Genomic DNA, 22,303 nt, shown 5'->3' with positions numbered 1-22,303 from the left:
GGAACATGCATGGCAGAAAGTGCAATGCTTGCTCAGCTGTGTACCTATTTTGCAATACATATATGATAGTATCAACAGTGAAACAAATGTGTTAAATTCATTTAAAAGAAATGCAAGATGTGCCCCTGAAGGACTTGTGTGTCAATAAAACATCATGCAAAACACCAAGAGCAAAGAGAAGGGAACATAATTCAACCTAACTGATGACTATAAGATCAGAGTAAGGTTTAAAGACAATAGTAAACATGTCTTGCCTCTGAAAAGAAGAGTGACAGGATGATAAGGCTGATCCAGTGGATTATGCTGGCAAATTGGAAAGCATTGGAAACTGTTGAGAGAAGAAGCATAAAAGTTATTCTGCAAACGTTTTATATACAAGAAAGAAAGGAGTTCCTGTATACATGTAAAACAGTGTAGGACAATAAAATCGCCTCCATTTACTTCAATTATGTTGATTTATTTTGGCTGGACTACTATAAAGTCTTGAACTGTGTTTCATGGCATCTTTTTCAGTTGCAGATTTTATTTGCCAACCTAGTGAGAGAAAGCCATACATTTTGTTTAATAACAATTGGTCAAATAACCTGCTATTTGTGACAAATTACATGTCATTTTAAATTACAAGGTTTAGCAAAAAATAATGGGGAAACCCCTTTTACTGCCTGAATGAACTGAACTTTTAGCACGATTACACCTCTCGTTGACCCTCTCCGTGACATTCACTCCATCAGCATAGTATTTTACATATCTCAGGGTTCATCATTAAATCCACAGAGCCAACCTGTATCTGCCCAGGTCCTACTCCACTAATCTCTCCATGGACTACCACAGTTACTCTATTTTACACTATCCACTCGCAGGAGTGGCTGCAGACACAGCACTGGATTACAATAGATCTGAGGCCACTATAGAGTCCTGCAGTCCCCATCACCGGAGCTGGAAACTGGCCAGTAATCAATGAGGTCGTGGGGCTGCTGCCATCGACAAGAGACTTGGTTCATTATCACCTTTCTCCATCACGCTCTCCATCACAACCATTTACCGTCCGGCACCACCAGCTCCTCTGTGGCTGGCAAGACTACGAGTACGGAGGAGTGGGCCCTACATGCATACACATGACTGCTTATCGAGTAAATCATAAGACTGTTATAATGATTTTTACAGCACATACAAACAATGGATCTTCAGACATGAATGTTGTAAAGTGCCCTAAAGTGAAACAGAATGAGGTTCACAACTCAAAGTCGCACTGATTCAATGTTTTACTATCACCGAATTCGGATGAACCGGTATTGATGACAACCATGATATTTGAAACATGTTTTTATGTTAATAATACACACAAACACCATGTCGTTGTGTCCCTGGCAAGACACTTCACCCCAAACTGCTCCTGGGGATTGTCCACAGTACTGAATGTATGTAAATTGCTTTGGATAAAAGCGTCCAACAAATGACATGTAATGTAATAAAATATTACTTAAATAAACCGTCCTTTCATTCATTTATTATTCTTTCCCATTCTCGCTTTGTCTGCATCACCAAATGCCATGCCCACACGTGAATACACACGTAAATAAAACACAAAGTTAAAGATACATTTGACGGAAATACAAATGTTCTCCCCCCAATATGTTTTAGATATTGGGATAACTATTTCGGCCAACATAATCCTGTAGTGAAATCTGATTATGTGACAGCTCTAATCCATATGTGTTCATATTCATGGAGAGATTAGCGAAATGTGTAGCTGTAAAACACGGAATATTTCCCCCCCAATTGAATTGAATTAGAGTACATTAGAATACTCTTTAAACACTCAAATAATTCTTTTGAAACTTGTTACAGCCTGATGAGTTCAGTTTAGCTGAAAAGCAAATGCTAGGAGAGATGAGGAAAATGAAACACATTTTAGATTTTTGAAAACTAATACACCCGTGTGGCAGGTTGTTCACCGTAAAGGAAAAGCTCCAGTCGAGTAAGCAACGTTTCAGACACTAAAGCCATTAGTTCCCTCCAGCGTGTTGCACTGGTTGACTCCCAGGTGTTTCATGGACCTCACACAGTGTATTGCTAAAGAAGAATATGCATGCTTTTGCAGTTTAAAATAGGAGGAATAAAACCAGCCACTATTTACATTGTAGGAGTTTGGTGTCGATGAGCAGCTCCAGAGACAGGAACAGCACCACGAGGATGACGCAGGCCACCAGGATGCAGTTGAATCCAGCGCTCAGCAGACAGACCTGCCACAGGGCGACGCGTCGCCCACAGCAGGGCTTCAGCCAGTTGGACCTGAAGAGAGGAAACACAACGAGAGGGATGTTTTTCAATATTACTGCAGGTAACAGTATGTGTTATACTATTGCAATGTTTAGATTTTTATAAACAAACAATACAAATTAACAATGTGTCATAAAAGTATACTTGGATCAAACCATTTATCTCTAAATGTTCTTAATGGTTTTAATTTTTGTAAAACACTGATTTGCCTTGTGTTGAAAGGTGCTACATAAATAAACTTTCCATGCCTTGCCTTATTTAAATGTATTATTCTCTCATCGTCATACATTTTGTTATTTCAAGTCAGTGTATTGTTGACCAATAAAGAATACATTGACGGATTGACCTACTGAGATGTTCCAGAACAGCAAGTAAATTGATACTGAATACTTGCATCAACTTCCAGTCTTAGTGAAATGCTGGACAATATGTCAATGGTTTGATTTTGATATTTGAACTCCCCGACATGGCCAACAGAGGGCGGTAGTTTACATCCATGGTGCTGAAGGCCAGAGCAAAGGGAAAGGAAGTGTGTTCAGAGACAGCGTTGACAGAGATGCGGACAGTGAGGCTCTGTGAATTAGTGACTGGACCAGCATCTGTAGGTGTGACTGGCATATTGATGGACTCCTTTTTAAAAGGCAATGAAGGGAGGCACTGTAGGATGCTGCCCAGAGGGAAGGCTGTCACTTCCAGCCAAATCAGTTACGCAAAGTGGGCAACATAAAATGATATTACATTTGTTTCAATTAAACTTTAACCACATTAACATGCAATCTCCTGTGTTTAAATATCCTGCAGAGAAAATGGTAGGTGAACATTTTGAAGACTTTAAAAGCTGTATTTTGCCAGGTACTGTAGAATCCAGCATTTAGGCCATTGAAGTGTCTGGAAAGATGACTCACTTCTATCTTAAAATAGAGGCTAGTCTTACAGACCAGCTACTACAAGGGCTGACAGTAGGAGATGAGAGAAACAATGCCTCTCACCATCTCTCCAGCTGGAGTGGAAAGTTGGCGCTGGCCGGTACCTTTCCCTTCTCCCTGCATGCACTGACATGGAGGAGACAGACGTTGGCAGAGCAGTCCTCTCCTCTGATCATGTCTTCACTCCTTGGCGTGGTGTTAATATGGGCAGCAATGGTGGCAAAATGGCTGCGCTGTCACTGTGGCTTCGAAAACTGATTATCCGGCACTCATGGCTGAAGAATCTGGATATTTTGCAATTTAAAAACAATTATAGACTAAATCACATTCTCACTTAAGAACTGTTGGCTGGAAGTTGGGTCTGTATTTGAAAAGAGATGCTTTTAAATAGGATGTCAATTCATAAGACTTAAAATATAAAAACCTATATTCTTTCCTGTTTGCGCTTTTAACAAGTTCATCCCAAGATCAAATCCTTTTGAAAATTAAGCTCTGAATTGACCGGTTGTATCCTCAACAACAGTGGAAGTGACATTTCTGACATCACTGAAGAACAATCTTGAAAAAAAACCTTTATTCTGGCCAAAAGTAACACATGGAAATGGTATTAGCCACTGTGGAGTTGATCACCCATTGATTTGTCAGTAAAAAGTGTTTGTTTTCTGGCGGACAGGCGCAGAGCCACAAGCCTGTAAACAATGCACAGCTAATCTAATAAAGACGTGATCATGCTGATAGCAATCATCTTCTTGGCTTTGGGTGGGGTGGCACAAACGTTGGAGCTACAGATGGTGTAGAATCTGCTCCACCAGAGTCTTGGCGAGACTCTGAGGATGCCAGGTATCATGCCGCCTTGAGAGCCAGCCTATATACTACATATATAAATAATATGAAACCAAGAAACGACATGTAAACTTAGCCCGAATCCTATACTTTACCAACCGAGCTCAGCTTTCTTTGCAGCTGTATTCGGACATTTAATAGGACCATCTGACCACACACATACAATGAACTACTCATTGTCCAGTAGCATATATATTCATTTCAACAGTACATCTGCAGAAGGTATTTCCTCGTGCATGCCAACAAAACTACAAAATAAGCAACACAAATCAGTGGGCAAATGAAAGGAAGTTTTGAAAATGAAAGATATTCTATTGTTCAACCACAGAAAATCCTAGAATGAAAAATTGACAAAAGGTTATTGTACACAACAATGTAAAAGCTTTTAATGTTTAATTACTCAAATGCAACAAAAAGGAGACATTATTGTTTCACTAGAAGCCTAGACATATTCAAGTTTTTATTAAGAAGAGTTTCTTAATGTATCATCAGTAACCGAGTAAAGGATGTCCTTCAGCCGTACATCCATTTCTATTCCAGTATTCACTGACTGCTACAGATTTGTTCCAGCAGAGCAGTTGGAGTTTAGTGCCTCGCTGGAAAGCCACCTTGACAGCTAGTTGAAGGTGAGGAGAGTTACTCATTCACCCTCTCCACCCACATTGCCCAAGAGACTCTGGGGATTAACACCGGTCAACCTCCAGTAATAACCTTCCCTCCCATTTATGGAGTTGTGGCTACGCCTAACAGCAGACAGCATCGAGTCTCAACCAAACCTTGTCTTATCAGATTGGATGAATGCAAATTAAAAATGTTAAGAGCTGTGAGAATAGAAGGGAGTTTGTGAGAAAACATAAACTAAAGAAAAATAGCAAATCTGTGCATTTCAGTCCTCCAAACATTTGACTCAAACAAGCTCCATTTCCCGAGGTTATGGTTTAGCAAACTTCCACCATGTGATTAGATAGTCCATTAAAGTGCATCTCATATCAAATGATTTCACGCTTCATTCAACTGCAGCGGGGAAGCAAAACAAATAAGAAAAAAATTACCACAACAATAAAACTCCATGAGTGGGAGTAGTAAAGGAAGTGGTAAAAGTGAAATATTTCTTTCAAAAACTTTATAAGGGCACAGTCTCCTCGGGCTTTCATAGTTCTAAGGATTACGTCCATATGCAACCAATTACAATAAAAATCACTGAGTAAAATACTTAAAGGTGGGGTAGGTAAGTTTCAGAAACCGGCTCGAGATACACTTTTTGTTATATTCCATGGAATGCTCTTAACATCCCGATAGCAATGAATATCTTAAGTGCTTTGACAACAAATCCATAAAAAAAATTCATCTGTAGAAGCCGTAATACTGTAAAAAGCCGGCTAAACGGATTGGATGGCCTACCTGCCTGTCAGCCTTCCATCGGGGCACAAACTTATCTCGTGCCCTCATTGGTCATGTGCGCGTTCGTGTGTGTTGGAGGAGGGGCTCTGTAAGGAAGTGGCAGATTTTCTCCGGTTGTGTATTTTCAAATTCTAGCGCACTCAAGCTGGTTTCTCAAATGTACCTACCCCCAGTGGCGACTGGTCATTAGGGGCAGGTGGGGCACAGCCCCACCTAGTGTCAGCAGAAAGTATTAAAAATAATGATTACAACAAAATGCAAAAAATAAATTAAAAAATATATTAAATATATTTTAAGATCATGTTTAATCATCTGATTCGTCTGTACATTGCTGTTTTAGTATGTGTTCTTCTAATGAGTGTCTACAGTGTGTGCCTATCGAGCTGTTTAGAGCCATGTGGGACAAAACCTGATCCTGCCCCTCCCTCTGACTGTCTAAGTGAACGGTGACTGCAAAAACTACACTGCGCATGCTCAGAGTATTTTCCTATTTAATGTGTGTGGCAAAAAATAATGACCATAGGGGCAAAGTGCTGCCATCCCCACCATACGTCATCTCACATAATTCAGAGCTGATTGGCTGTAAGTACGTGTGCCGCGAAAAGTGTGGTGTGTTAAGAGGAGACGAGAGAGAGCTGCAGTGAGGTGTCCTAAAACCAGGAAGTAAGCTGCGCATGGCTTCCCTCAACAAAAAAGCAACGAGATTTCTCCATAGGATTTTAGAAAATAGCTCAAAATAAGATCTGTGGTAAACGTAGCTGTTAGATAAATGTACGTTTTGTTCAGCCGGATAATATCCACATGTCTACCCTACTTTTATCATTTTCGAATCAAAAATCTATTGATTAGATTAGATTTATGATAGACTTTTGAAACTACAAGAAGATAAGGAGGACTTTTACAAAAAAGTAATAGAGATTTTTGTCCAGAAGGATAGGCAAATGGACTTCATCTTCAAGTCAAGGTAAGACTGCAATTTTATTGAAAATGGGATCTTACTAAGAGAGAACAATTCAATATTTAAATGATAAAATTACATTTTTGTGGGTATCCTTCTGTTGAACTGTCTGTTTAAAAGTAATTGAAGCATCAGACAAAAAAAGCTTTTGAAAATAATATTATATTTTGATTTAATATATTTGTAAACCTGAAGAGTCAGTGCCTCACCAGCCATGAACCTCTCTGCAGAAGCTTATATATAGACATCTGAGTTTTTTGTGCCCCACCACTTTTGTACATATAGAAACGCCACTGCCTACCCCACCTTTAAGGGAAACGTTTCAAGCTAAATGTTTGCAAGCAAGTAATTGCCTTTGGACAAAGCAAGCTAGCTGTTGCCTCTGTTTTAGTTGTTATGCTAAGCTAAACTAATGGGTATTTAGAAAACAAACATAAGAGCAGTAGCGGTAAATCTCGGCAAGAAATCAACAAGCTTATTTCCCCAAATGTTAACTATTCCTTCAAACCCTTTGTGTAAAAGGTGTGTTTAACTATTGTAAATGGGTAAACATCCAGTAATTCAACATTAAAAAAAAACTAATCATGCCACAGCATCTAAGTCCACACACACTTGAAAAATGAGATCTGAAAGCTAAATCGTGGTCATCGTATATTTTACCTGAAAATATTGTAATGGGTCAACAAGGCAATAAACCATCGCATTACAATATGTCCATTGAAATCATGTTTATTAACAGGCTATTAACTGCACCGCACAAGCCAAAGCATGACACACAATCACACACACATAAGGGATGTGAGTTCCGCTGCAGTGCGACGATTCATCTTTGATACGTTATAAGAATAAGTGAAATTCAATGACTGTATGTGTCCTTATATCATGCCAAAACTAGCCCAGAGGGGACGCAGTCAGACGCTGCTGGTGTCACTTGCAGTGTATTCATGAGTCTTATTAAAGCAACATAACAGGACCAAATGTTGTTTCTCTGACCCTCAGCGCTGACAGCCTGACAGAACCACCTGGCCCCAGTCACTAAGCATATCGGACAAGGTTGCTGCTCAAACTGCAAGCTTTCAAACTCACTTGGTTTCATGGATTTTACGTTACAAAGAAATGAAAAAAAAAATTGGAAATAAATGCTTTTTTTGACACAAACATGGAGTTTAAATAGCCTCTGTATTTTTAGATTTCATCTGTTTTTATCCCTCCTGCTTTCTCCTTCGTTCTCCCTATCTCAGTCCACTCCTTCTTTCTCTACATCCCTGCTGCTGCCTGAGTGTGTTGAGCAGGTTGATATAGCTGTCACCGTTTCCCACTACCGGTGAGATTGAGTGGAGCTGGACAGGGAAACAGAGGAGGGAGATTAGATCGGGGAAAGTAATCGATACCAGCATGTTGAGTGAGCCACCCAACACTGGGACTGTCAGACTCACAGCACCTGATGGTCTCATCAGATAAAGTACTCCACCGCAGAGAGGCCGGTTCCTTAAACATGTTTTAATTCTTCCAATAAATAACAATTTAATCCAATATAAAGAAAAAGGCCTTTGATTAAAATGGTGTAAACAAGGTCCATTTGAAGTCCATGTGTTATCAGCAACTTCAAGAGAATTGCTCTGGGCAGTTTCTTGCAATAAGTGCTGGACATATGTGTGGCTCTTGAAGGGTCAAATGTTGCTAATGTAATGCCTGTTTAGGATGATAAAGCTTCTAGAGTTGTATTTTTCTTATGCTTTCTAGACTCTGAGTTTTACTGGTAATTACAGATGTTATTGTTTCTAGTTTCTAGATGACTGGAATCACCTGGACGAAACCTATTTAGACACTGGAACAAAAACGGAAGCTTCACAAAGTAATACTGTAAGTGATGTGATTCTGTTTGACAAACTAAAGCTCAGCAGCAGTGTCCACTTATTCATAAACTAAGCAGCCAAAATGTATCCTTGAAAGATTCATAAAAAACAGATGAAACAATCTCTATCTTTCGTCCAGGCTCAAAGGAAACATCCTATTCCTTCCAAGCAGACGTTCAATTGAGGGTTGTGGATTGCATGTAATGAATATTTTTGGAATAAAATAAAAATAAAATTTCACTCACGACTCTTTTTCTTTTCTTGACTCTATTATTGGTTACTCACCTGGGGTGCTTTGCACACGGTGATGACCGCTATTCTTGGAATGAGGGGTGTGATTGTGAATTTAGAAGTTTAGTGAGTTTGTCTCAACACTTTTAAAAAGATGTGTTGCTATTCAAGAAATGTAACCCCAGTGGATAATAATAATAATAATAATAATAATAATAATAATAATGGGTTCCATTTATAAAGCACTTCATATTTGAATTCAAATCCCGAAGTGCTAAAAGTAGTGAGCATGAACAGTATAAATGAACATTACACAACACGGTAGAATTAATAAAAAAGCAATACAAATAAATAAAAAATAAATAAAAGGGTGATAAAAAGGTCTAGGCAAAGGCTCTTTTGAAGAGATGGGTTTTGAGGCCTTTTTTAAACTCATGTCCACCCCACTGAGAAAGAGAGAGAGATACAACCCAACATTATATAATAAGAGAATAAAATGATCTCTATTGTCATAATACTTGGTTACAATTACATTTTGCGAGGTTTCACTCTGTAGTTAAATAGAAAACAAATAAACAAAGTAATAAAAAAGACTGATGAGAAGGCTTACTAAGGTCAGTGAACCATGAATGTGTGTGGAATATATATTATCGCAGTAGTTGTTAAGATACTTCAGTCTGTTGGATTGAACCACAGAATCCCAGTAAGCATGAACACGTTTAAAGCTGCATGAGGCGATGTCTGAGCACGAGAGGTCAGACAGTGACTCAGCAGCGAACTTTACATCTTGGCATGCTATCTTAACTTTTAAAGTTATATTACGCTGCTCACACATCAGCACAAACAGAAACGCAAACATAACCTCAAGGCATCCGTCTGTATTGTATGTAAGAAAATAATGTGTTTCTGTGAAGTTATTATATGTGTTTTCTTCATTGTTTCTCCTTGCATACATGAGGAGTACTTTACACAACATTGAAGATAGACAGCAGTCATTGACCCTCAGTCTAAGTGTTGACCGGTGGTAAACAAACCATCTTTGTTCATTGGTGTTATTGCCAAACCAGAACCTCCTACAGCCAGACAGACAGAGTTTGTCCATTTAAAATCATACCGCCAAAAAACATGCTGTCAAGAAGCACTTCAGTCCTCGTGAAATGTGTGTTTAGCAGAAAAAAGAGCAGAGACAGGTGCAAGAATACCCTCTTCGTTCTGAAAGAAGGATTGTGAGTGTCTCTTCAAGCGAAATCAGCCTGCAGATGGCAAAGTCGGTCTCACCTGACAAAGACACCAGACAAACAGCATCCTATCCTCTCCTGGAAACAAATGTCTCCAGCAGGCTCGGCATTTCAGCAACCAGCACACACACACACACACACACACACACACACACACACACACACACACACACACACACACACACACACACACACACACACACACACACACACACACACACACACACACACACACACACACACACACACACACACACACACACACACACACACACACACACACACACACACACACACACACACACACACACACACACACACACACACACACACACACACACACACACACACACACACACACACACACACACACACACACACACACACACACACACACACACACACACAATGCTTCATGCTAAAGCAAGCATGGGAAAGGGGGAGTACCATCTAAGCATAAAATACATGCCGAGTTTCCCTGATGCTGTCAGATTGCAGGTAATTAATTTGACATTTGAAAGGTTCCCCATTACCAATGCCTGTGCCTCATTGATCACAAGTTCACAACACATCGGCGGAGAAAAGGCAAGCCTCAAAACTCCTGCAGCAATTCCAGTGCAGACAGAACCAAAGGAATAAATGGCTGACCCCGGAGTCAAGATATAAATCTCTGAGGCAGAGACTTCTGCTCAGAGGTAGAGCGGCCTTTGTCTTTTGGAAAAATTATTACCGTACTTTTCGGACTATAAACCGCAACTTTTTTCCCCATTTTTTGGTACAGCTCACGGCCACTAGGGAACCTCCTAAATCTATGGATTTTACAGGTAAAATTAACCACCTTTAACTCTATGGGCTCTATGACCGGTCCGCGCCCGCCACCTTTAAGCGGCGGCCTCCAGCAGGAAAAGCTGGAGGCCGGAAAAGAGTGAGACAGGTAGCAGTGGAACCGAGAGACAGAACGAGAGCAAGACAGACGGACAATTTAGCTGCTGCGGCTTATATGCAGGTGCGCTTTATAGTCCGAAAAGTACGGTACTACAGTGTTTATGTACATGAACAGTATTGTCAGACAAGCACATTTTGTATTAAACTGTTCATTTGTGTACGTGTGACAGTTACATAACAGCTTATTAGTTTCACTCAAAGTCATGCTAGCAACAACAACTGATTCTGTGCTAGTTACAAAAAAGATAATACATGTAGAGTCCCTGCCTGTTTCTTTTGAATTTGCTTAGTTGTGGATGTTTCTGTGCACTAACCTCTACACACATAGCAACCAGGTGCCAGATCATAACCAATAATATACAAATACAAATATTGATGACACAGCACCAAAAATTGCAAGGGAAAGGAACCACAAGGTAATGGCTAGGAGGCTTGGTAATATCAAAACCTCTGTATAATAATAATAATAATAATAATGCATTACATTTTTTTTATGAGAGCGCTTTACAAGTACACATTACACATATTAGACATGTAAGAGTCATTACTGCGGACATTACCCACAGGAGCAAATGCTGGTAAAGTGTCTTGCCCAAGGACACAACGGCCTGACGCAGTGGCGGCCGAGGCGGGATTGAAGTGTATTGTTCGTACTCCAACTAAAACAATTCCAAAGAGGAACAAAAAGACCCCAAAATCGCTCAAAATGACTAAAAACTGACATAAAACAATCAGAAAAAGACACAAAAACACGTAGGGATGTTTGTTCTTGCTATTTTGCAGGATTAGCATTTGACTTTATGCTGAAAGGGATCACATTTGAGGTAACATACACCACCAGAACACCATGATTATATTTAACCTGCAGATAGAGGCTCGTGTTTACTGTGAGCGGTTCCTCGACTCAATGAACAAGGGCAACTGGTGTTCAGCTTTTCCAGTCGCAGCCTTGTGGGAACGCTGGGGGGAGACTCATTTGTATGTTACAAGGGGACAGGAAGGTCAGTGTGTTCACGTGTGTGTTTGTGTGGCTGCATTTTGTATTCTGTGCATGTATTCTGTGTGTGCATTCATACGTGTTCAGCCAATGAGAGGCAGATTGGATCTGTATACTCTACTGCAGTTAGTAAAAGATTTCTGCTGAAGTGACAGAAGTGAGTTCATCTGAATGAGAAGACATTGTGGAGATCATTTAACATGCAGCAAATCAAACACTATTATTTACTTCATGGACCACACAAGAAAAATGAGGCCGTATGTGATGCTTTAAAATAAGACGTTCAAATGTTGAAAAGAGCTAGCAATGCTCAATTAACATGGTTTATACAACAACAATGTCTCTGTCTTATTGAAGTTAATGCACTGTTAGATCGCATAAAAAACATTCTGATACGTGTTCATGTATTTTCGTTAACTGACCTTCTTAAAGACGACATCAGTGATAAGACAGGGAGTGAGAATGATTGTTTTTTCAAAGTGTCAACATGGACAAATGTTACTATTAGGGTTATGTTAAACTGCATGATTGCTGGTGGATGTTGGCTTCCAAACCACCATATATGTTAAGAATATTGTACATACTGCCTCACGCAGTAATTAGTGATGGCGAAATCAAATAATTATAATCTAGTTTTTTGTTTTATTTCTGGTGAGCTGCTCTTCTATTGCCGTATTAAAGAAAGAAGAGTAGGTTTAGGGGTGAATTACAAGGTTTGAACACGTTTCGAAATCCTGACTTGAGCACTATTTTGTCACTTATAGAATCTCTGATGTAAAAGGCTCACCCATGTTCATTTGTCCAAGACAGACAGAAAACATCTACTTGACTAACGATGAGCATTTAGCTCCCTCACCACGCGGGCCAGCAGCCATCCCTGTGGCAGAGGAATTAAGAAGCCTGGGAGATAACAGGGAGGCCAGTCACTCCCCGGCCGCTGTCTCGGGCAACTTCCTGGGCTCTCTAATTAAATCAGGCCAAATTGCCTCGACGAGGTGAGAGCCTTGAGGGAATGCAATATTTCAGAAAGCAGGACTTCAACATTTGACTCCCCCCCCCCCCCCCCCCCTTATGACAAAGTTGCATCGTGTAAAGTGCAGTGATGGACCCACAGAAAAAAAAAATCATTGCACAAATCTGTTTGGGTTTTGCTTATTGAAAGAAGTGTTTAGACTAAATGTCCCTTTAAAAATGGGTCTCAGAGATATGCTCTCTGCTAAATTGACTAGAGATGGTTGTGATTATATGCTAAGAGCCATGTTTATTTTCATCATAAATCACTTTCCGAGCATTGCAAATGCAAAGTCGTTTTTTCCAAAATGGAACATTTGGACCCTTGGCCTAAAGCTGGTGGGAGGCAGAGGGCAGGAGCACTTGTTTTTCCTCTTTTCCCTCCTCGCTCACCACACATTTAGATGAACCATCTGGTGTTGGTGCCTAACCCTGGACTTCTTCTTAGCACATTTGGAACAGCCGTATCAGCGACATATGCTTCTGTCTCTGCGTCTGGCAGCCACACACCCATCACTGGGATGGGAGGTGACATCATTCCACCGCTCAGGTGTGCACTTGTATCTGCAGAGGGGGGAGGTTTGCGCTCTGGCAACTTGAGATATCTCATCTCTGCAGGTGTTTTACCTTGCCTTCAAACAATAATAAATCCAGGTAGTTCCCCTTGTCCCTTATCACATCGTCAGCATCTTACTGACCTTTTCTAAACCTTTTTATGAGTGCATCATTCCACAGACGTTGGCAGCAAGATATTTTCAGCCGCGGCTGAATTGGTAGTGCAGCAGCTTGTGGAGGGTCAGGTGCCTTGCTGCTGAAAAGGGATATTTTAAGTGATATTTTACAGTAGCTGAGTTTCATAGCTTCATGTTATCTTATGTTCTGTTGTCCTGCAAACAGGGTTAAGGTTAAACCTAGTTTTGTGAGGTATCCTGTCATTGTCATTACTCAGTGATGTCTACATGGAATAGTGTTGCCTACATACGTTTGTTTTAGTTTTTTATTCTAATAGGAAAGAGCCTATACACAATGTGTGACTTACAATATAATTATTCAATATACACTTTAAATGCTTAGCAAAAATATAATCTCACCAGATCCTGCAAACTAGATGTTTTTTTATAGTGTGGAACTCTATTTAAAGATTTTGGAAAAAAATTGTATTTGGTCATGTGACGTGGTCCAGTTCATCCATACAATCCGCATATAAGGCCCTTCAAATCTCCCTCCGTGAACTCCTTTGTTACACACGGAATGTACCCCCCGATAAAAGTCACACACCAGCAGCAGCCTACACAGATAGCTGAAATGCACCAAAAAGAACCCTTCAACCTAAAAAAGTGAGCAAACAAACAAAAGCAGCTTGATGACTAGGAAGAGAGTGGGCGGCCATGAAAGTGCTGAACACAAGCCCACGCCACCTTGGTCCTCCCAGCATTTTCCTAGACAGGAAGATGGATGGGCCCAACTCTATTAATAACTACACTCCACTTACCATGACGCCAAAACTGCTAACACTGCAACTGCCCCCTGATGCTAGCTAGAAAAACCACCTCCCACAATGTCGCCCACGTCTCTCCTGATAGGAACACAGTGTTAGGCAATAATACAGTAAACGGTGCTGGAAATCTCCAAGCTGTCCACCTTTATTTACCCTCACCACAGGACTGTTAACAGAGAGGCTCTTTTAGGCTCGTGAAGGCGCCTCGGGCGGATCTGGTCGGTGTGATGTGCTGACAAGAGTGTACAGCATGATTTACAGTGATAAGGGCTGCTTCTTGGCATTGCGCTTAGTTACAGCTCACTTTGGCTATAAGGCATACTTTGTGTGTAATCAAGAGTAGAACAAGACGAGACAATGAGTGTGAAAAGATAAGAGTAGGATACTTCGAAAAAAGGAGGAGAAGCCAAATAAAAATCAGGAAATATGTAAAAAGGTGGTGAAAGAGTGAGAAATCTAAATGTGCAGAAGCATCAATGAAGGAGCGCTATTGTTCCTAATGAGATGTGACAGCGCAGTATAAACTGGAATGTGAAGTGAACCGTGATTACAGAGGATTAGATTAACCAGCACTATGTAGTGCAGTGAGAACGCTTCTCAGGCCTGGCATGGTTCCTCCTCTCTTTGTGTATAAATACTCTATGTGCTGCGTTTCTGTTCATGCATGCACAAAGACGTGTGTGTGTGTGTGTGTGTGTGTGTGTGTGTGTGTGTGTGTGTGTGTGTGTGTGTGTGTGTGTGTGTGTGTGTGTGTGTGTGTGTGTGTGTGTGTGTGTGTGTGTGTGTGTGTGTGTGTGTGTGTGTGTGTGTGTGTGTGTGTGTGTGTGTGTGTGTGTGTGTGTGTGTGTGTGTGTGTGTGTGTGTGTGTGGTGTGTGTGTGTGTGTGTGTGTGTGTGTGTGTGTGTGTGTGTGTGTGTGTGAGAGCGAGAGAGAGAGGAGGGGTGGTGTGTGAGTGACTGTTTTGCCGTCATGTGAAGCGAAGGCAGCGCACTATACGAGAGATAGCAGTAAGGTCAGCTCCACCTTCACAATGCTACAGGCTATGATATGCAAACATGGCTGACAGTAGGTGCTTCATCACCCGGTGGCAGCTTGACACAGAGCCTTTTCTCTTGATTAATCCCCTCTGCTTGCTTCCTGCTATGAAACACACCACAGCCATACAGTATTGACAAACCATAATAACACAAAGCTCCGTTTGTTCAGCATCTAATCTGTAAACCTGTGAGAGCAAAATACAGCCTGCGAGTGTCTCTTACTGTAAATGTGATTTTCTTTCTGTAGTTTCAATTTCAGGGACTCGTCAAGAAAACCGATTAGTTCAATAACTTGTGATATGTACGCTACACTCTGGTACATTAAATCTGATGTAAACTTTTCACACCCTGCAACAGAAGATATATCTGTTTAGTTTGCATATTTTTCATTTACTCCCACTTTCTTTCTGGAATGGGTAGATGCGCAAAGTTTAGCTGACAGCGATGCATTTTCCAAACTGCAAGTGGGAATAACTTCCACCCCTCACCCAATGAGCCGTCACCATGTTGATGAAACACCTCCACCGTGGATGTGACATTTTCACTTTCAGAAGCGCGATCTCGTTTTGGCAAACATCACTACGGAGCATGCCTAAACATTTCCAATGCACAGCTTTTTTCACGATGCTCCTTCACTATCTCAGGAAGCCAATGAGCCAGCTAATGCAGGCTCGGGTGGGGGGGGTTGAGGTGTGGTGGGGCAATCCACTTTCCCAGGTAGAGTCAGCAGAGCAGCCAACAGATTCCTCACCCTACATATATTTTCATTTTCATGTCGGTGGATTGCTTTCCCATCGCTGCTGTCTTGCCTTCTTTTAACTTCACTTCATCATTCCACATGCCCATAAAACAGCTTCATTTCATTTGCCCCATTTCCCTAAAGGCGGGTCTAGCAATACTTCCCTCTGTAAAATGCACTGCAGCTTTTCCTATCTGCCTTTTGAAAGCAAACCCATATGGGTCTGATGGTGCTTACATACAGTCATGACCCAACAAAGCCAACTCACGATGTCAAAGCGCTGACTTGAGAAACACGTCCGACGCTGCCGGAGCATGTCGTAAAACATGATGATGGTGCACGGGCGTGGCGATTGTGAATGTCCTTTAAGGAAGCTAATGACCGCTGTCTGTTTGAAGGGGAGATCGATACGGTAATGAGCAGATGGAGGCAAAGGCGTATTCACCGAAAGCCCAGCGGTGCTGATATCCACAGAATACAATAGAGTTGGGTCCTGGATGGCGGCAGGCTGACTGACACATTCAGTGAGACGCTCTCTCGCTACATCTTACGATTTTAATGACGTGGCCTTAATGTCAAAGAGATCTCTTCCTTAACACTTACTCGGTTTTTCTCTTTCAGTGCTGATTCTCACGTCCTCACTGTAGTCCGTCGTATATCTGACAATTTGGCAAGAACACCGGATGTGGTGCTCGACCTATAGACCAGGAGTTCTTGATATTTAAACCTCTATTATCACATATTAAGAGGTATGGGTTATATTGATGGGAAGTTTGGGGTCTCTTCTGGAACTGCTACCCCCGCGACCCGACCACGGATATAGCGGGAGAAGAGGAGAAGATGGATGGATGGTTATATTGATTAATGTGAGGGATTAGTATAGCGTTTAATGGAGAGTTGAGATGTAGCACACACACATCACTGGAGCTCATGCCAATGGATTTAAATGGAATTTCATTAAAGCTAACGAAAGAATGATGGACTTTTACAACTCCCACTGGCAGCATTTTTCATAGGCAGACATTTCACACTAATGACTTGAATATGAAATACTGACCCCATCGCATCTAAGCACAGTTTGAGTAAATTGGTCTCACTGGTAAAATAACCTTCACCGCAGTGACTGTTTCATCTGTTGTTAGAGCTTCTTACCGCACGGGATCTTACAGTTCTCTGCCTCGGGACCAGGAGCAAGAAACTTTAGTCTCTGCCCTCGCACCCAAGCTAATTTGAACATATTGGTAGTCTACTTTTGTGATTAGTCAACAACAGCAGGCCTGTGACCCAGTTACTGGACAACTCTATCCTTACAGGTATTTCACAAGTTGAGCAACAATAGGAAATACGGCGTGCATAATTCATCTCCGTACACCAAATGTTTCCTAACGACACCGACCCAAGACAACGAGGACAATCACAGTAAGCATACGCACGACTATCTATAATGCATATATGGATGGAAATACATGCCATCACTGACCCTGATATGAAATAGGACACATGAGCGTTGTACTGGCTGTGACACAAGCGCAGTGTGAGTGTCGGCACCGCCCACTGTTGACGGTGCGTCTGTGATATCCATCTGTTTCTGGCCATGACTGGCTAACTGAAGGGAACCAATGGAGTGAGACCTGATGTGGTGTCAAACGGAGTGCTTGGATAAGGTAGTGTGTATGGATTTGGCGCGTGTGTGTTGGATCACGTACTACAGCGTATGGTGTTTACGTGCATCCTGGTGAGAAGTTGTGCTAAGAGCCAGGTTTGAGTCAGAGTTGCGGTCCAGAATGGAAAGATGGACAGGGAGCAGGTTATGCACAGGGGGGGGGGATCTGTTAATGTTGTGACTAATCAAATGGACAGCTGTGATGTGATCTCATATCCATATGCCATCCCAAAATGTCACACAATCGTGTTAAAGTGGAAAAATCAAGGACCAGCAAGTTTACCCTGCCGTTGACTGAAGTGTTGTTTTCCTCTTTTTAGCCTTATATTTCACCTTTAACGCTTTATTTCTTAAACTCAAAGTTTAGGGGTTTTATTGTTCAAGTCTTGATTTGTATGTGAGTGGTGCAGTGGAGGCTAATATGAAACCCCTCTCCAGACTAATAGAGTTTCCCAGCAAGTGATGAGGCATGGTTACAGAAATATCATAAGAAACACACTTACATCAGTCAAAACCATTCTCAGGTCCTTTGTAGGCTATGAATGACTTCATAGCTGCTGCATGAACGACATCAAACAACTGGAACACAGCCTGCCTTTGGTCACTCATGTGAGACACAATAAAACAATTGAAAGTGACAGCATGTGTAGTTAGACTGAACAAAAGACTTAAGAATTAAGAGTGTGATATTATCGGCTCCCGCGCTGCAAAATGTCACTTATATAAAGGCCTCTCTTGGCAGGCAGGGGGAGGAGGGCGGGAATGTTGTCTGAAATGATGAATTGATCTCAGTTAACTTATGGACGCTGGAAAACCCAGAGGTTGTCATTTAATGATAAATGGACGTAATACTGAGCAACGGGGACAGCAAGTCAAGGACTTGGGAGGGAGGCTTAACACATGATGGATGATAATCATGCATACTATGTGGCATTTAAGCAAGTGTGATGGGGTGTGTGCGTGTGCGTGGGAGAGGGAGAGGGAGGGAGGGAGAGAGAGAGAGAGAGAGAGAGAGAGAGAGAGAGGAGATGAGAGAGAGAGGACGAGGAGGAGAGAGACGAGAGAGGGTGAGAGCTGGAGAGAGGAGAGGAGAGACCGAGAGAGAGAGAGAGAGAGCGGGAGAGAGAGAGAGGGAGAGAGGAAGAGGGAGAGGGAGAGAGGAGAGAGAGAGAGAGGGAGAGGGAGAGGGAGAGGAGAGAGGGAGAGAGGAGAGGGAGAGGGAGAGAGAGGGAGAGAGAGGGAGGAGAGAGGGAGAGAGGGGAGAGAGGGAGAGGGAGAGAGAGAGAGAGAGAGGAAGGAGATCTTATATAAAATGTGTAAGTACGGATGTGAAAACTGAATATTTGCAACAATCATTTTAGATTGCAGCGCATAGAGCAAAATACAAACAGAGCAGCATTTTTAGTATAACTATAATTATATGTTGTTTCTAAATATAATCATTGTTGATGTTTATAAATGAAATAAATATAAATGTAAAAATGGTGTTAATAAAACACCTATTGTAAATTATCCAGTGCCTCACATCACGTTTTTTAACTTTTGTACTAAAACTTATATTTTGAGTGATACATGTATTCATTTGCATAAAACAGACACAATGGACTGATAGCATTATTAATAATCATTTTCACCACGATCAGTTAGTGGTGGTAATCTGATGGTGAGAGCTTTAATGGAAATGAACAAAGCCCCAGAGGCTGAGATCTTCTGACGGTGAGTCTCGAGTAAAGCGACTGAAACCCTGGACCCTCTGCCGGGTAAACGTCCATTCCAACGTGTGTCACATTGTTACGTGTCAGGACGAAAAGAAGATGATAATAAGTGTTTGTCACAAAGATAACGTTAGAGTTCCGACATGGACTCCAACAATCTACATTTCCAGCAGCTCGCACAAACGTCATCTATCCTGGATGGACGTATACTGGATTACTGACTAAAGACGACATGAACATGGAAAAAGGTTTAACACGAGAGGCCACTTAGTAACGGTGAAATAAATAAATCATCTGTGGTGGATATGATCTTTCCTCAGTAGCAGATGTTTGCTTTACATCACATCAGATCATGTTGCTGACAGTAGGAAGAACGGTAAAGTTTGCTTTGCTTTAATTGTGTCTTCAATATCTCCCATGGAGAGCTGTATTTTAATAAAGGAGCAGAGAGAACGAGTTGCTCACCGCTGCTGTCCCCGGTTCTTATGTCTGATGTTCGGGCCAGTGTAATCACCTCAGGGCGAAGATGACCAGCTCTGAATACTAATTTAAATCCGCAAGCTTTTTCACATTATTCACATTATGCATGTGGGTAATTACTCTTTACCAACAATCTTTGACGTAAGTGAATTCAAATGTCCCACAACACAAGAGGAAATAAGTCATTTTTAAATCAGGCGATGCAGCAGTCATCCTGCATTTTAAATACATTTAACTTTGTCTCGTGTTTTTGAAGATTTGTGAGAAATGTCACTATGCCCGTCACACTAGCGATTTTGAGTTTGTATTTGTAATTCCTTTATGTTAAATAAAGACAATAGATGCCGTTTAATTATATGCTTTTGTAATATAAACAAAATGGTGACGTTGACTTGAGCAGACGTCTGGATTGCCCAGTTGGCTCGTGGTGAATTTAACGATAACATGTGTAAAAAAGGAAAATCCTGTGATTGACGGTTACCATAGGAACAAGTTGACTGAAAAACACCAACTCTGCAAGTCATCACACTTCACGATATTTGTTTAGCTACTATGTGCTGTTATGAAGACATTGCTGTAAATTGTCAACACTTGGATGTGAAATCTGTTATAAGATAATGGAGTAAAAGGGAATATTAAGAATAGATAGGGAATCATCTGATAAAAGACAAAGCAAGTGCAGAGATGCTTTATTAAGATCTAATGCGTTACCTACATCTGGTCTAGTTTCCTAACAAAGTCAGAACCTGATAAGCTTAGGGCATGAACACAGAAGTGATGTCTAGTTGTGTTTGGGAGGCAGGTCTTTTAAATGTCCTCACACAAATCAATGCTCACAAGATGCAGCAGTCTGTTGGCACACACCCTGACTGTGTGTTTGTTCCTGTTCCAAATGATAATAGAAAAGTCACCTACAGTCGAAAGAATAAACCACCAGTGTGTCACTCACACCTCTCTGTTGCCAAACAGCTACCAGAAGCAAATCACCGTCACCGTGAACAAGCTGTTTGAAACCAACAAAGGATCACGTCTGTCACTCACAGTTGTTAAAACAAACAAACCAAATGTATGGGTCAGATTGAACAATGCTCACTATACATCAGAGCTGCACTCACCCGTCCCTGTTTTCATCGTCATCGGCGTTGGAGAGGAGCTGAGAGCCGGCCAGCGAGAGGTCCAGAGCCGCCAGGGGCAGATCTCTGTAGCCAAAACTCACCAGCTGGACCGGAGGAGCCAGATACTGGTTCTCATCCTCCACAGGCTGCGAGATGATCTCCAAGTCCGAAAGACCTGCCTGCTCCATTTCCCTAGACACATGCCAACACCAGCAACACGAAGACGAAATACAAACAAGAAGAAAGAGGAGACAGAGAAGAGAAAAAAGCATACATTACTTCAAACAAAAAACACGCATTTCTTAGATAAGTTCAGAGATGTTACTTCACACTTCGACAATGTATTTTATAACCTGGAAGTAAGGAAGTCAAACCGAGCGGAAATGGCAGTAAATGACTTCATATTTGCAACTGATACCTTCGATTGCATAAAGTGAGCATAATGCAAATAGTTGATGCTTAATTGGTGTCATTTAAATATATTAAATATACTAAATACTTTGAATGTCAAAATCCCAGTTGTGGCATTTACTAATGATCATAACAGCTGGATCACAGAGCAGAAGAAAAGGACAGAAAGGTTTGCTGAAGAACTGACTGGATGCTTATGAACACAAAAGCAGTGAAGATAAAAAAAGACTAATTATTCTGCCTGGCAACTTCACTAAAAACACATTCTTATTTTAAGTGATGGCCTCAGGGAGTGAGCAGGGTCAGAGAGCGTTACACACAAACACCCACTCAGCACAGGGAGCTGCGGAGGACTCTCACAGCTCTGTGATGAGGACCAGAGGAGGTGCAGGTCTTCAAAGACACTGATTCCGTGGGGGAGTGTGTGTTTCTGCGACTGTCCACATTTTCTAAAGCAGCCTGAATATTTGAGTCGCTATCATCCAATAGAAAACTAACTTAATTCATAACAGCACAACACAAACAATTCAGATATGGATAGCCACAAACAATGATGACGAGTAAGAGGAGGGTTAAGAAATAAACAGAAAACAGCAGCTTCTGTGATATCTGCTTTTCCACTGAGGTCATATTGCAACCATGTTTCCTCTTTTAGAAATTGCCTAGTTTCTGTTTGTTATATAAAAACACTTACCTTGCTACATGATAATTTGTCAGTCGAGACATTGTAGAACGTACACAACTCAAAAGTGTTCTTTATGTTACATGGTTGCTGTAACTGCTAAACATTTATATTATTTGAAGTTTGTTATGTTCGTTTGTTATTTCTATCATCAAATGAAGAACCAACCTAACAAAGCTTGTGGCAAAACGTTTGTCCTCGCTCCAGTCATGTAAGCTAGCAAGCTAATGTTTGATAGCTATGACTTAGGGGGATTTCATTACAGTGGCACATACTC

General features: G+C 41.3%; 1 protein-coding gene across 1 annotated transcript in view; it reads right to left on the bottom strand.

The window, feature by feature from the left end:
- LOC117440034 (transmembrane protein 266-like) overlaps nucleotides 1-22,303 on the bottom strand; it is a 46,552-nt gene that overhangs the window by 13,524 nt on the left and 10,725 nt on the right. The window contains exons 3-5 of the mRNA XM_034076255.1: nucleotides 20,934-21,125; nucleotides 2,138-2,292; nucleotides 255-328 (exon numbers count right to left, since the gene is read on the bottom strand). Coding sequence (XP_033932146.1) covers nucleotides 255-328; nucleotides 2,138-2,292; nucleotides 20,934-21,125 — 421 coding nt within the window. The remainder of the gene's footprint in view (nucleotides 1-254; nucleotides 329-2,137; nucleotides 2,293-20,933; nucleotides 21,126-22,303) is intronic.

This window comes from Pseudochaenichthys georgianus, chromosome 3 (genome assembly GCF_902827115.2).
Source record: "Pseudochaenichthys georgianus chromosome 3, fPseGeo1.2, whole genome shotgun sequence".
NCBI lineage: Eukaryota > Metazoa > Chordata > Actinopteri > Perciformes > Channichthyidae > Pseudochaenichthys > Pseudochaenichthys georgianus.
The sequence above is the reverse complement of the archived record's forward strand: the minus strand, read 5'-3'. Positions and strand labels throughout refer to the sequence as shown.